This window comes from Netta rufina (genome assembly GCF_964035555.1).
Source record: "Netta rufina genome assembly, chromosome: 7".
Lineage (NCBI taxonomy): Eukaryota > Metazoa > Chordata > Aves > Anseriformes > Anatidae > Netta > Netta rufina.
This window is the reverse complement of record NC_140130.1, coordinates 33,250,505-33,263,552: the sequence shown is the minus strand read 5'-3', so window position 1 is coordinate 33,263,552 and position 13,048 is coordinate 33,250,505. Positions and strand designations below refer to the sequence as shown.

Sequence of the window (13,048 nt, the reverse complement as noted above, 5' to 3'; positions counted from 1 at the left end):
GGGCCGGGCCGGGCCGCGGGAGGCACAACAAAGATGGCGGCGGCCGGGGGCGGCGGAGGAGCGGGGCGGCTGTGGTGAGCGGCGCTGCGGGACGGCCCCGGGGCCTCGCCCGCCCGCTCCTGACGGGCAGCACCCGCCTCGGGGAGCCTCGGGGTTATACCGGGGAGGGAGCGGCCCCCGTGGGCGGGTGGGTGGGCGGGGAGGGGATCGTTGGTGTGGCCGTGTCCCCCCGTCCCCTCGACGGCGGCTGCACCTCCGGGCTGCCGGCGCCGCTGCCCCTCCTGCCCCCTGAGGGGGGTGGCGGCGGGAGGAGAGGTCCTTCGGGTCCTTCGTGTGCTGTGCTCCGCGTTTTAAGGCGTTTTTACTGGAAAAGATGAGGTTATGTCAGAGATACAGCCCCCTCTCTACCCCCTTTTCCATTACATCCCCCCCCCCCCCCCCCCCCCGATCCCCTTAAAATAAAACGGGATGCACACACGTAATCACCCTACTTTATTCTCCAACAACCGTAATTCACAAGTAAGATCGAGGTTCCCCCAAATGCATCACTGCTCGTGGCTTTCTGGTACCCAACTTGCTTTCTCCAGCTGAATTCTTTGGGCAAAATACTCACAAGAACGCCTTTCGTCGAAGTACATCCTACAGCAGCTTTCCCACACAAACCGAGCCTGTACCCATGGTACGTGGAGCAGGCAGAGCTGTCTGTGTGGAAAATGCTCTTTGTAAGGAGAACCAAGAGAATGCCTTACGTTATCGGCCCCCATTCAAGGGCACGAAACGTGAGCCCTTCTGCTCAGGTTTTCTGATCATTAAAATTGCATTTACTGTCTTGTGGTAGTGACGCAGCGAGTGGCTGTTCTTTGCTGAAAAGGGGAATTGTAAGCTGTATGTCTGCTTTTTTTTTTAAAAAAAAAGTATCACAGAACATTCATATGTGCATGCGGATGTAGAGTTTTGTTGTCAAATTGTGGTAAATTGCCTACACTAAAATAGAAAAATGGATGTCTACAAATTAAGTTGGTGAGATAAAGATCCCCCAAAATACTGTCTATTCTCAATCTGATTTCTTAACTTTATAACTTACTAGAAGATGTCTTGGTCAGGACTCTACAATACGTTGTCCTGTAGTCCTCTTCCATATCTTTAATTCATGACCTGATATCTTTCTGTTTTATTGCAGGAGACACCAACAAATGGAACACAAATTGACTTAAGCCTACGTGAGGTCGGTGACACCAAAAACGGGTAGGCAAAATTTGCCTGTAACAACGTGTTCAAAACTAGTGCAACAGTATTAATGGCAATGATAGTTGAGGGTACTTAGGTATGATGTGAAAGAACATATTCATCTGGATACAAAAAGTGAACTAATGCTTGTAAATGACTTTGAAAGCAGGGGAGAATGTGATTAAACATGATCTTGACCTCAGAACTGAGTTTTTGTATGTCACCTTTGTTCTGAGTAGTAAGTATGAGAAGACAAAGATATTCTTATTGGAAAGTGATTCTGATTATAATCTGCAGGAATAATAATAAAGCCTTTCTACAAGGCTTCTTTCTGGCTTTGCTAATCATGCAGTCACTTCCCAACATGAGACTGCATTACAGTTACTATGACTGAATTCCCTGGCTCTGGGTTTTCTGGAGCCAGTTGTTCACCAGAGAAAACATTCAAATGATCAGTGAGATAAACGTGTCTTTCTGTGAGATAGATAGAGTGGACAGAGTCTTTGACATACTTTTATGAGAAATGTAGACGTTCTAATAAAATTCATAGTGGTGGAATGTTAGAACTTGTCTTCCAAAATATGTACGTACATATGTATATATATAGTCAAGTTTCGTTCTTAAAACCTGTGGCAGTTGGGAAGAATAATGAATTTATTTCCTTTATTTGTTTTTTTCTTCCTTTCAGGGAAATTGGGAAGCTGTGTTCTGTGCTTTCTCTCTGACGTAACGGGAGTACATATTTGAGCATGCTTCCTACTTAGTAGGAGAACTAAAGTTCAGGTACAATCCATTTTAAAATACGAAAAAACAAGTCGAGCAGTGTCTTGTTGACATTATGTCATTTTATCCAAATTTATATAGTCCTTATGTTACTGTTGCTGCAAATTATTTCCACACTAATACTTTTTAATGATCTTTAATGAGTTAAGAATTCTGAAAATCATATCCTTGTGGTTGTCAATGTATACATTTAGGCACAATACATGATAAAAGTAATCCCTCACTTTAAAAAGTTTGGTTTTATGATTACATTCAAATTCAATGAAACTCATGATTTGAAAATATTTTTCCTTCTAGGCACAAGAGGTTTTAAACTTAAAGAGTGAATATGGGTGAAAAGAAGCCAGAACCTTTGGACTTTGTAAAAGACTTTCAGGAATATCTTACACAGCAGACTCACCATGTAAATATGATTTCTGGATCAGTTAGTGGAGACAAGGAAGCGGAGACTCTTCCGGGAGGTAAGCTGATTTCAGTGCTATGATTTTTTTTTAATTATTTTTTTTTTTGTGAAGGACTGCACTGTTTACATTCCAGATAATTATTCACGCTACTGAAATTGTATGGAAGCACTTCTAGGAGTAGTTTTCACATCATAAAAGATGTGTGTGTAAGACCTTTATCTTAATCAGGGCTTGTTCTCACAGTTCTGTATATCTGATGAGCAAGGGCATACAGAAACAGCAATGTTTGGCATATTCTCGCAGCACAATAGTTAGTATCCCAGTGATTCTCTATTGAAATCTCTGTTGCGTTATTCACAGCTGGGACCGAAGGTGATCAGAATGGTCTGGATCATCCTTCTGTTGAAGTTTCACTGGATGAAAACTCAGGAATGTTAGTGGATGGGTTTGAAAGGACATTTGATGGAAAATTAAAGTGTCGATACTGCAACTATGCCAGCAAAGGAACAGCACGGCTCATAGAGCATATCAGAATTCATACAGGTATGCAATATTCTACGGTACTTTGCTGTGAGACATGGTGGTATTAGCTCAATGTTATGATTTGCGTTGTGAGCAACTGGCGTCATCAAGCAGCGTGACAGTTCTTAAGGTTATCCCAGAGTTAGACCTACTCCTTTTTTTAATGCCCGCTTAGCTTTATTGTTGCAGACTGCTGAATTTGAAGTAAGTATATATGGGAGTAAAGTTCAGCATGAAAGCATCGATGCTTTTGAAGGGCCATAATGGTAACTTCGAGTTTTTCCGTGGTAATTAGAAGAGTTAGAAATGTATACGCTGCCACATGGGGGCTGTTCTTTCTCTGCTGTTTAATTAGGAAAATATTCCTGTTTTGCACAACGTTGTGGATGTGAGAGTACTAAATGTAATACGAGTGAGCTACTCAAGTGTGAGGTCATATCAAATAAGTCATTAAAGAGAGTAATAAGAAGGAGAAAACTACTTATGTGGCTTGCTTAAGTGCATTTGCCACAGTTGAGTTTTTAAAACTGAAAAGCAAAGCTCACAGTAAAGGTAAGAATACCTGAAAGTGTTTGTGAAGTTAGCTCTAACCTCTTGGCAATTGAGAGAAAATAAGTGAAAGGGCCTTTTAAAGTCTGACTTTGGTGTCTACACAGTATGTTGCACTGATATAGAAGACTTTATGGCTACTAATTATGGCAATGAGGGGGGTGGGGGTGAAGTCACATTCTGCAAAGAATGGGAGTTGTTACAGGTTTTCAGTCTGTTGTGTATATGGACTGTCCAAAACTTCCAACTCTCACTTCAACTGTCTTTAGTAGGAGACATCCTGGGAAATGCTTTGAAGGAAGCATATTGTAGTATCTTGGATGTAATCCTGAAACTTTTTAGGTACAGTTGTTGTTAGTCAGATGCTTGCTTTACTGTGAACCATTGTTTTTACACAGTAACTCCCAGGATGTATTTTTGGGAAGTCAGTGCTACTTGCATGGTCCTCAAAGCGTTGACCTGGTTTTACAAGGCATAATGGGATAGAAGATGGCAAGCAACTAGAAATCAAGAGTTCTGAGGTTCAGACTCAGAAAATCTTTTAAGTTATTCTGTAGTGAATTTTCATTTTCAAATTCCCAGTGGAAATTTTGTGCCCTTTCAGAAGGGGATAAAATACTGTGGTTTGTTTACCTGTGTTTGACACAGTGTTAATGCAGAGCTTGCTGCCCACCTGCAAGGTGTTTTGGAACTGTTTTTTTGGCAACAGTTTTTGATAAATCAGTTACAGCTTCACCTGCCATTTGCCTCAGATGGTATGTGGACAATGAGAGATTTTTCTTTCGATGGCTTTACTCTGTGCAGTGCTATTTCTGAGCTTGTGCAACAAGGATCGTGTAGTAGGAGCAACTGTAGCAGTTTAGGATGACAAATGGTATTTAAAGATGCAGAGGTAACATCAACTTTAAAATTTCATGTCTCTTCAGTAGGGTATAGCTATTGCCATCTAAAAGCTTGCATCTCTAAGCTTTTAGTCAGTTGTCAGCATGAGCAGATGGACTGCTAGAGCTGTGATGGGAAACATAAATTGCTGCTAGAAGGTGTTGGTATTGTATCGTGTGTTTGCTGATTCTTGAGGTGTGTTTAATGGCTTGATATGTGTGGGGTTCTGCAAACAATGACCAAAATAATGTGTTGTTACTTAACGTTAAATGTCATAACATCTTTGCTGTACCAAGCAGCAAAAATGATGTTTTCTTTTGCTAAGTAGCAGAACGTGGATGAGGCTACAGTGCCAGCATTCCTTCTTATACTCTAGGAAGTTGCCTACCTTTTTTGTACTCTCAGATCTTAGGTGAGCAGTTAATTTCTGTTCTCAAAAAGCCTTCTTATCCTGACGCGGTTCTAGGGAGTGGAGGTCACTTAGTGGCTTGAGCTAGCAGACCAGTACCTGCTACAGATCATGATCATTTCAGTACGGTTGTGGTATATAAAAGCAAGAAAAATTCCAATTAAAAATTGTGATGCTGAGAAACGTCCTCAAAATTTTTTGACCCGGTGGTAATTATTCAGAAGCAAGCCTTCCTTTTATAAAGAAAGCCCTTTTTAGTGCAAAAAGTAATACTTTGGGTTTCTGTCTCGACTAACATCTTGAGTTGTTTTTCATGGTTGTAGTATATGATATTTGTTCTTATTACCTGGAACTTTTGGGTAGTAAGAAAGACAAACAGCCTGTAAAACTAGCACTGCTTTGTCGGCTGTTTTTTGTTTTAAATAAAATGGTGGCTCTGAATCCAAGTTTTGGGAAACAGTGGAAGAGGGGAGCTTTACGTGTGGGATGTCTGTTCCCAGTGTGCTGCTGCAAGCGTTGTCAGTATTGGAGAGTGTGCGTGTGACTCGTTTGATCAGCAAACCTTCACAAAGGCCCTAGGAAAATGTAGTTGACTTGAAGATATGCATTGCTGTACTACAAAGTCATGGAGTATGAATGTATTTCAGTTTCAGAAGGCTAACTAGCAGTGAGAGAGGGATACAGGGGATATCAGCCTACTATACATCAAAGAGCTTCTGCAATTTGGATGCATCTTCACACGGTGAATGCTTTATAAACAGAACACTGGTACAGACGTTTTCAATACCTACTGAAATACCAGTGGCTTCCTGGTTCACTTCCCTCTGCCAGTCTGCTCAGTCTTATAATACAGACAAGAATCTCAGGTTGCCAGAGAGAGCTTTTTCTGCATTGTCTATCCTTTGCCTTTTTAACAATATGTGTGATATCCTGAATTTTAATACTGCTCTGCATGGTGTCCTGATGGCAAGGCTGTTTTGCCGTTCCCTTTAATGGCTCTTTCAGAAAGCCCCACTTTGTTCTGTTGTACACAGCCAGGGGACTCCAGAAAAAAGGAAGGTTGCTCTTTGTTTTGTTTTGTTTGTTTCCACTTAAGGGCAAGGAGATCCAAGACCTGAGTGTGGTTTTGCTCAGAAGCATGCTGAGGAGGCATGGCAAAGGGCTAAGACATGGATTGCATGGACTATGAAAGCTCAGAGTGAGTGAATCAGCATTATAATAGGGAAGTGGTAGCTGACCAGTAGCCCCAGAGCGATGTAAGTAAACAGATAACCTGCAAGTGCAGCGAGCTATCTGCTAAAGCAGTGATGGCGCAGGCAGCATCACACAGCCATTATTAAGTGTACCTTAGAGCAGAATTAAATTCACGCAGGGTCTAACAGCAGTACCATTAGTAGTTCACCAGCTGCGGTGTATTAAGGGCTTGTGACATGGGATGCAAATCTTTTTCTGTGGAGTGAAAAAAGAACTTGTCTGTGTGAATTGCCTGTCAGAATACAGGGAGTTTGTTTTCATTACATCATTGTCTGTACCAATCTTTACATGTGTATCTGAGCACATGTGTATGCTTATCAGAAAATTGTAGTTTCAGTTGGTACAGAGTAGCACAGAAATCTCTTCCTTGCCTCTTGAGGAGCCAGTGATATACAAAAAAATAATCCTTTACTCACGACCCCTGGGTGTGATAACTCTTCAGCCACAGGATTCTTTTTGAAAATGCAGTTCTTGTGTGTCTGCATGTATATACATGAGTTACTTAGATAATAATTCCAGAATGTTTTAAAGTAGAAATGTTTGAAAGATAACAAAAGAATACCCTCCCTCATTGTTCAAACACAGTTACCAGTAAGAAAATGACAATACAGACATTACTGTAGCTTACTGCTTGTGTGCTTTAAAGGTGGGGTGGAGTTTGGATCTAGTGAGAGCACCACGCAGACATCACTGCATTCAGTGCTCAGCATTGTTGTTGCAATTCCTACTCAGGTTACCTGTTACGATAGTTCTGCTCACAGTTTTTTGATGCTCTCTCACTTGGGAGAGGCAGACATGTCTAACTCCACTCCACTGTTCCACCAAATACCCAGCTAAAGTCAAGACTAGCAGCAATTCTGAAGCTGCATTTGAACTATCTGATTAGCAGCTCACAGTTAAGCTACTTTCTGTTACATGGAAAGCTTTTTTCAGTGAGATGCTGTATTATCTATTTTAATTTTCCAGGTGAGAAGCCACACAGATGCCATTTGTGTCCCTTCGCATCAGCTTACGAACGCCATCTGGAAGCACACATGCGATCACATACCGGTGAAAAACCATACAAGTGTGAGCTGTGTTCCTTCCGCTGCAGTGACAGAAGCAACTTATCCCACCACCGGAGGCGCAAGCATAAAATGGTGCCTATCAAGGGTACAAGGTCCTCCCTAAGCAGCAAGAAAATGTGGGGGGTTTTGCAGAAGAAGACCAGCAACTTGGGGTACAGCAGAAGAGCATTAATTAATTTGAGCCCACCTTCCATGGTGGTTCAGAAACCGGACTACCTTAATGATTTTACTCATGAAATCCCAAATATCCAGACTGAAGCATACGAGAGCATGACAAAACCATCCCAGAGCAGCGGATTGCCAAGAGATCCGCAAGACCTTATGGTAGATAATCCTCTAAACCAGCTATCTACGCTAGCCGGACAGTTATCTAGCTTGCCGCCTGAAAACCCAAATCCTGCCTCTCCTGATGTTGTTTCCTGTCAAGATGAAAAGCCTTTCCTGATGCAGCAGCCTACTGCACCTGCAGTCGTTTCGGCTGTGTCGGCAAATATTCCTCAAAGTTCATCTCCCACCAGCCCAGACCCCCGGCCCGCACACAATCAGAGGAACTACAGCCCGGTGGCAGGGCCGAGCAGCGATCGCAGTGCCCACACCAGCACTCCCAGCATAAGCAACAGCCAACCAAGTACTCCAGCTCCCACCCTGCCGGTTCAGGACCCTCAGCTTCTGCATCACTGCCAGCACTGTGACATGTACTTCGCGGACAATATCCTTTATACTATTCACATGGGGTGTCATGGATTTGAAAATCCCTTTCAGTGCAACATATGCGGGTGCAAGTGTAAAAATAAGTATGACTTTGCTTGCCATTTTGCAAGAGGACAACATAATCAACATTGAGAACATGCTTTCATTTATTTTTTTTTAACATATGACAATATATTTTTCATACTTGCTGAAGGAAAGCTTGCACGTTCCCATAAGGAATCTTCACGTTAAGCAATTGGAAAAAGGAGGCAAACTTATTTATTTGTTGTCATAAAACTTGCCAGAGGAGTTTTGTATAACATGTGGTTGTTATTTTATATGTAGCCTTTCAAAAAAAAAAAAAAAAAAAAAGAGCAAGTGAAGGTGTTACATGAATTGGAATGCTTTAAGATGTTTTGGTTGCTAAATTTGAGATGCTTGCATTTAAAATCCCAATAAACATTCTACAGATGTAGAAGCAGAGCACATGTCCAGAAACAGAGGATGCAATTACGAGATTATTTACTAGGCAAGATAAAATGTTAACCATTAACTATGAAGGGTGAATGCAATGACATGTGGTTACTTTGGAGACATACTTATCCTTAAAAACTTAGCTCCTGTCAAGCTGAAATCACAAACAGAAGCAACTTTCATGTACAAATTCAATTGGATTTAAAAGTTAACTTTAATCTGATTAAGGTTAGTATGTTTCTACTTGGTATAGCCCAAACTTTTCATGCTAAGTCTCAAACACTGTTATTTTTAAGACACCTCACAAAACTAGAATATAAAAGTTATTGTGAATTAAACTCTGGTAGGAAAAAATTTAAGAGCCTGGCATTCACTAGTGGTATAAAGAAAAATCAAACATGACAACTTGTTTTAAACTACACGTACCAAAATTTTGTGTCCTAGGAGGTAATTCTTCAAAGACAGTCATAATAAAGAGCTCGTAGAACTAATACAGATTCAGTGAGACTTTAACTGCCTTAAACTAATTTGTACACATATTTAAAATTTGCACAATTAGTCTTCTGTCTTGCTGATAGGAGTTCTAATAGAAACAAACAAGAGGTTTACAAATTAAAAGTAGTTTGTTCAGTTTTACCTTGGGCTGAGCTACAACTGGTAGGTTGCATTTATGTTTGAAAGTCATGGAATCTAGGTTGTTGTAAACTTCAGCTAACTTGGAAGTCAGTTTGTCTTGTCCCCTCCCTAAATTTTTTATCCTTTTGGTGTGCTAGAAATCAGGGGAAGAGGTTGTGCTTTATTTTTTTTTTTTTAAACAGGTCATGTAGTAGGCAGGCAAAGGAATACCGGCTGGCTACTTTTGGAGTCATTGTGATTAATACTGTAAGTGGCAAATGGTCACTAAAGATGTACACAAAGTCCATTGCACACGTTTATTTTTTTAATTCTGTACATCTTACTGTAGAAGCACCTAGGCTAATGGACAGGCACTTTAATATAAACCTAAATAAAACATCCTACTAAAATTAATAAAAGTTCTTGACATGCTAGGTAGGAATTTGTAATGTTTCAAAAAAGGGAAGAACTGTTACTTTTCCCATATTTAGACATGCATTTTTACCTTAGTTTGTCTTACCTGAGACAAATTAAAGCTTCCCTGATATTTTTCAGCAAAATATGTCGGAAAATATGATTTGTTAAAAGTAGGAAGAAGATTTGATTAATGTTCTGGAAGTCAGAGGCTGCAATCTGAATAGCAAATGTTTGGGTTATTCAGATTTGTATTGTCATGGGAGCTAAAGCTCCAATGGAAGAACTTACAATGACATCAGTGTAAGATCAATATGCAGGGAAAAAAAATGCTGCTGGAAGTGTTGGCATCGGAAGTAATTTTCAGTTGAATGGATTAGAAATTTGGGAACTGAGTACGCTTCTCTACATCTTCTTTATCTGCTGTTGAATTTCCCATGCTGAAATTACTAGTTGAAGGAACTGGATTCTTGTCCACACCTAGTTAAGGGGATTAGAATTGCTCTGTTTCGGTGTTGCCAAGGCAGTGAAGGTTAAGGATAACGTGCTGTCACTCCTAAAAATGTTTCATTTTCTGGTTTGTGTAACGGAGAATATAATTTCCATTTCACATAATGACATTCTTTATAATCCCCTAATATCCCTGTGTTGCTTTATACTTTTAAAATTTATTTTCAGAAAGAAAACAGCAATTCTGTACACAGAAACTGATATGCAGAGGACCTGGAGTCATCTACTTGCATTGCTTTCTGCATGTTAAAGACTACAGTAAAGTTGACTAAACTGAAATTTAGTTGGAATTTATTGCTCCTGTACAGATTTTGTAACAAGACCCTCCCAGTCAAAGAACGATGTAGAAATGGTAGATCTTTTGATCACATTTATACCATCGACAATCTAAATTTGGCTAAAATACTGCATTAGAACCCCAAACTTTGAATACTGTTACAGGTAGTAATGTATAGAGGCCATTTTCCTTGCCTTTTGACAGGTGGTGTAAACTTTTATTCCCAGGTTTTAGCAGCTACAAGGAAGCTTCTTAAATTGTTTTGCTACAAGGAGTAACTTCCAATTCTGAATAATGCAGATTGCAACAGCAAAGTTATTTTTGGTTCATGGCTCCAGTCCTTGTCCCTCTCAATACTGGTAGGGAGATTAACTCTGATGTGCACAAATGTTGGATTTCATTCTTCCATTCTTTCCACCACTTTTGATCCATTAGGACTTTCATTGGCAATGCCCCCAAATGTTAAAGACTTTTCTTTTGGTGTAGGCTAATGACTTGGTGATTTAGAAAGAATGACTTCTGAACCATAATTCCCCTGAAAGAAATTTTAGGTAGGAGAACAGTTAGGTCACTAACAGAAGGAGCTGCTAGCAATGGGAAGCCTGCATGTCATTATTGAAAAGGGGATCTCTGTTGAGGGGGAACATATTTTCTTCATAATAGAACTCATGGAAAAAAAAAAAAAAAAAAAAAGGCCCCAAACCTTGCAAACTATTCTGTAGCAGTTTTTTAATACTGCTGACTTAATATCAGTTTCTACTTTGGATTTCCCCAAAAAAAAATATCTTGAACATCTGAAAATGAACAATTACAAAAACATTTTTCCTCCCTTCTGTGTGCAAGCTCCCCTTTGTGTGTGGGTGGTTTGTAGGCAGCAGCAGGCTTTAGTGTTCATTGCTTGATCCTCCACCAGATCTGTGGGGTGGATCCCTGTTACCTGCTTAGTCCTTCAGAGTCAGCTTCTGGACTAGGATTCCTAGTTTTTCAACCTAATACTGTGCGTTCAGTTGTGCCAAACTACACCTATTTCCTTCCAACTACCGAGTAGGTTTGGAAAGTGTATTTTCATATTATTTTTTTGTAATGCTGTACATACTACTTACTATAATTTAAAGTGCAGAATTAGTACTGGAAAATTGTTTTAGAGCATTGTGATCCTGACAATTCCCATGCACAGGTAGGCCTTATTCATTCAGAGTCAATGTCAGGATCTGTAGGAGCAAGCCCTCAGCAGGACTTCCCATATTGAGTTCTCTGTGCAACACTGCATTAACTTAAACAAAATAAATGAATAATCCTTATATTTTAAGGTGGTGATTAGCATCTTGTATTAACAGGGAAGTTTGGGAATGCGTTAAATTTTTTTCTATAGTTTGACTCTGTTAAATTCTGTAGCTGCAAAACATTAACTTTGTGAGTTTTTTGTTTTTATTGTAATAGATAGTTTTATAGATTTGTTGACATTTTTAACATGCACTATTTATAGCACTCTTAATACAGATTTTGTATTTTGAGAAGGAATATTCCAATGAGCACGCAAATATTAGATTGAATTTCTTGATAGATTATCTCAGTTAATACTCTTAAACCTCAGTTAATACTCTTTACCAACTGTGAAGCAGCTAATAGGGAATAATAATAGTTTGTTTTTTTTTCACAGATACAATGTTTAGATGAAGTTAATTTTGACGTAAAATGTTGATTGGCATTTTTACATAATACTTCAAAGATGTGTTCCAACATTGTTTCCTAGCAAAATGATCTGTTGCTGTGTTTTCTGTTACAGAATGTTTTGGGGTTTTGCTTGTTTGCTTTTTGTTTCTTTTTGACGAAGGGAATGTAATTTAGAAGTCTTCACTGGCAAGTTTTCTATTAATTTTAAGCTTCTTTGAGAATCTACAGCAAATGGATGTTCTGCTGCAGGAAAATCTATCCCCTGCTGAAGCATTTTTCATTGAGCAATCTTTGTGTATGTGCTTCTGAGTACCTGCTTTGTTAATAATATGTATTTCAATGTAAAGAGCATATTTTGTATGCAAAACCGAAACCTGTTAAGAGTTGTATTTTACAATTTTATTGTGTAGTGAATGTTTTCAGAAGACAAGGTTAATTCTGAAATAACTTGACTATATCTAGTGCAGTTCATGTTGTGAAGCTTTGCTTTTGTAAGATAAGAATAAAATAACACTTTCTAATTAAGTTGGTGATTATGTTATAGTAATTTTTCCCAACAGCTGGAACTGGTGAACTGGTTGTGTGTGACACTGGTCATCTGAGGTATGGCAGTTAGCTTTTGAGTAAGCAAGGAACAGTACATTGATGTTTGTTTTATTAATTGAAGATATTTGATTTTAGAACCGAACCAGGGCATTTTTGTTACTCTTTTCCACCGTTCATCTTTCATGTTTGTTCATCTTCCAAGTGCTTTGTTTCCTGATATTCTGATTTCCTTATTAGCAACAGTCCTTGCATGTCTGAAAGCACAATTTCCATCACAGTAAGGTAGTTGTCACTGTGCATGGAATTTATATGTTACTCTTTACATCTTTGAAGGCAGCACCAAATTTTAAGTTCCCTCGAACATCCAAGTTATTCCCACAAGCGTGCACACAGTTCCCATAATCTCAGTTTAATGCATCTGAAATCTTTTGTTCTTTGTAGAGTTGCTGTGAGGGAAACAAGTAGAGAGCATGAGAACCTGATCTAAAAATTGGACTTGAGAAACTGAAGCAGTACTTCAGTGGAGCTTAGGTGTCTACATGCTGACGTTGGAACTACAGTTCACTGTCAACCCACCTCATGCTTAAAATGCTAAACTTCACCTCACTTGCTTTCATACCTTCCCAGGCACAAAAGAGCCGTAGGAACACTCAGCTACATGTTTTGAAAGAGCTCAGCGGGTCTCCATCCTGCTCTTCAGAACCACAACTGGATGATGCTGTGAGAAAGCTGATCCAGCTTGAAGTTGGTC

General features: G+C 39.6%; 1 protein-coding gene across 1 annotated transcript; it reads left to right on the top strand.

The window, feature by feature from the left end:
• The first annotated feature begins 17 nt into the window (after nucleotides 1-17).
• IKZF5 (IKAROS family zinc finger 5) lies at nucleotides 18-12,276 on the top strand. The gene is made up of 6 exons (XM_084289890.1): nucleotides 18-74; nucleotides 1,181-1,245; nucleotides 1,916-2,010; nucleotides 2,308-2,471; nucleotides 2,775-2,957; nucleotides 6,997-12,276. The coding sequence occupies exons 4-6, from the start codon at nucleotides 2,339-2,341 to the stop codon at nucleotides 7,938-7,940; spliced, it is 1,260 nt and encodes a 419-aa protein (XP_084146016.1). The 5' UTR covers nucleotides 18-74; nucleotides 1,181-1,245; nucleotides 1,916-2,010; nucleotides 2,308-2,338; the 3' UTR covers nucleotides 7,941-12,276.
• The last annotated feature ends 772 nt before the right edge of the window (nucleotides 12,277-13,048 follow it).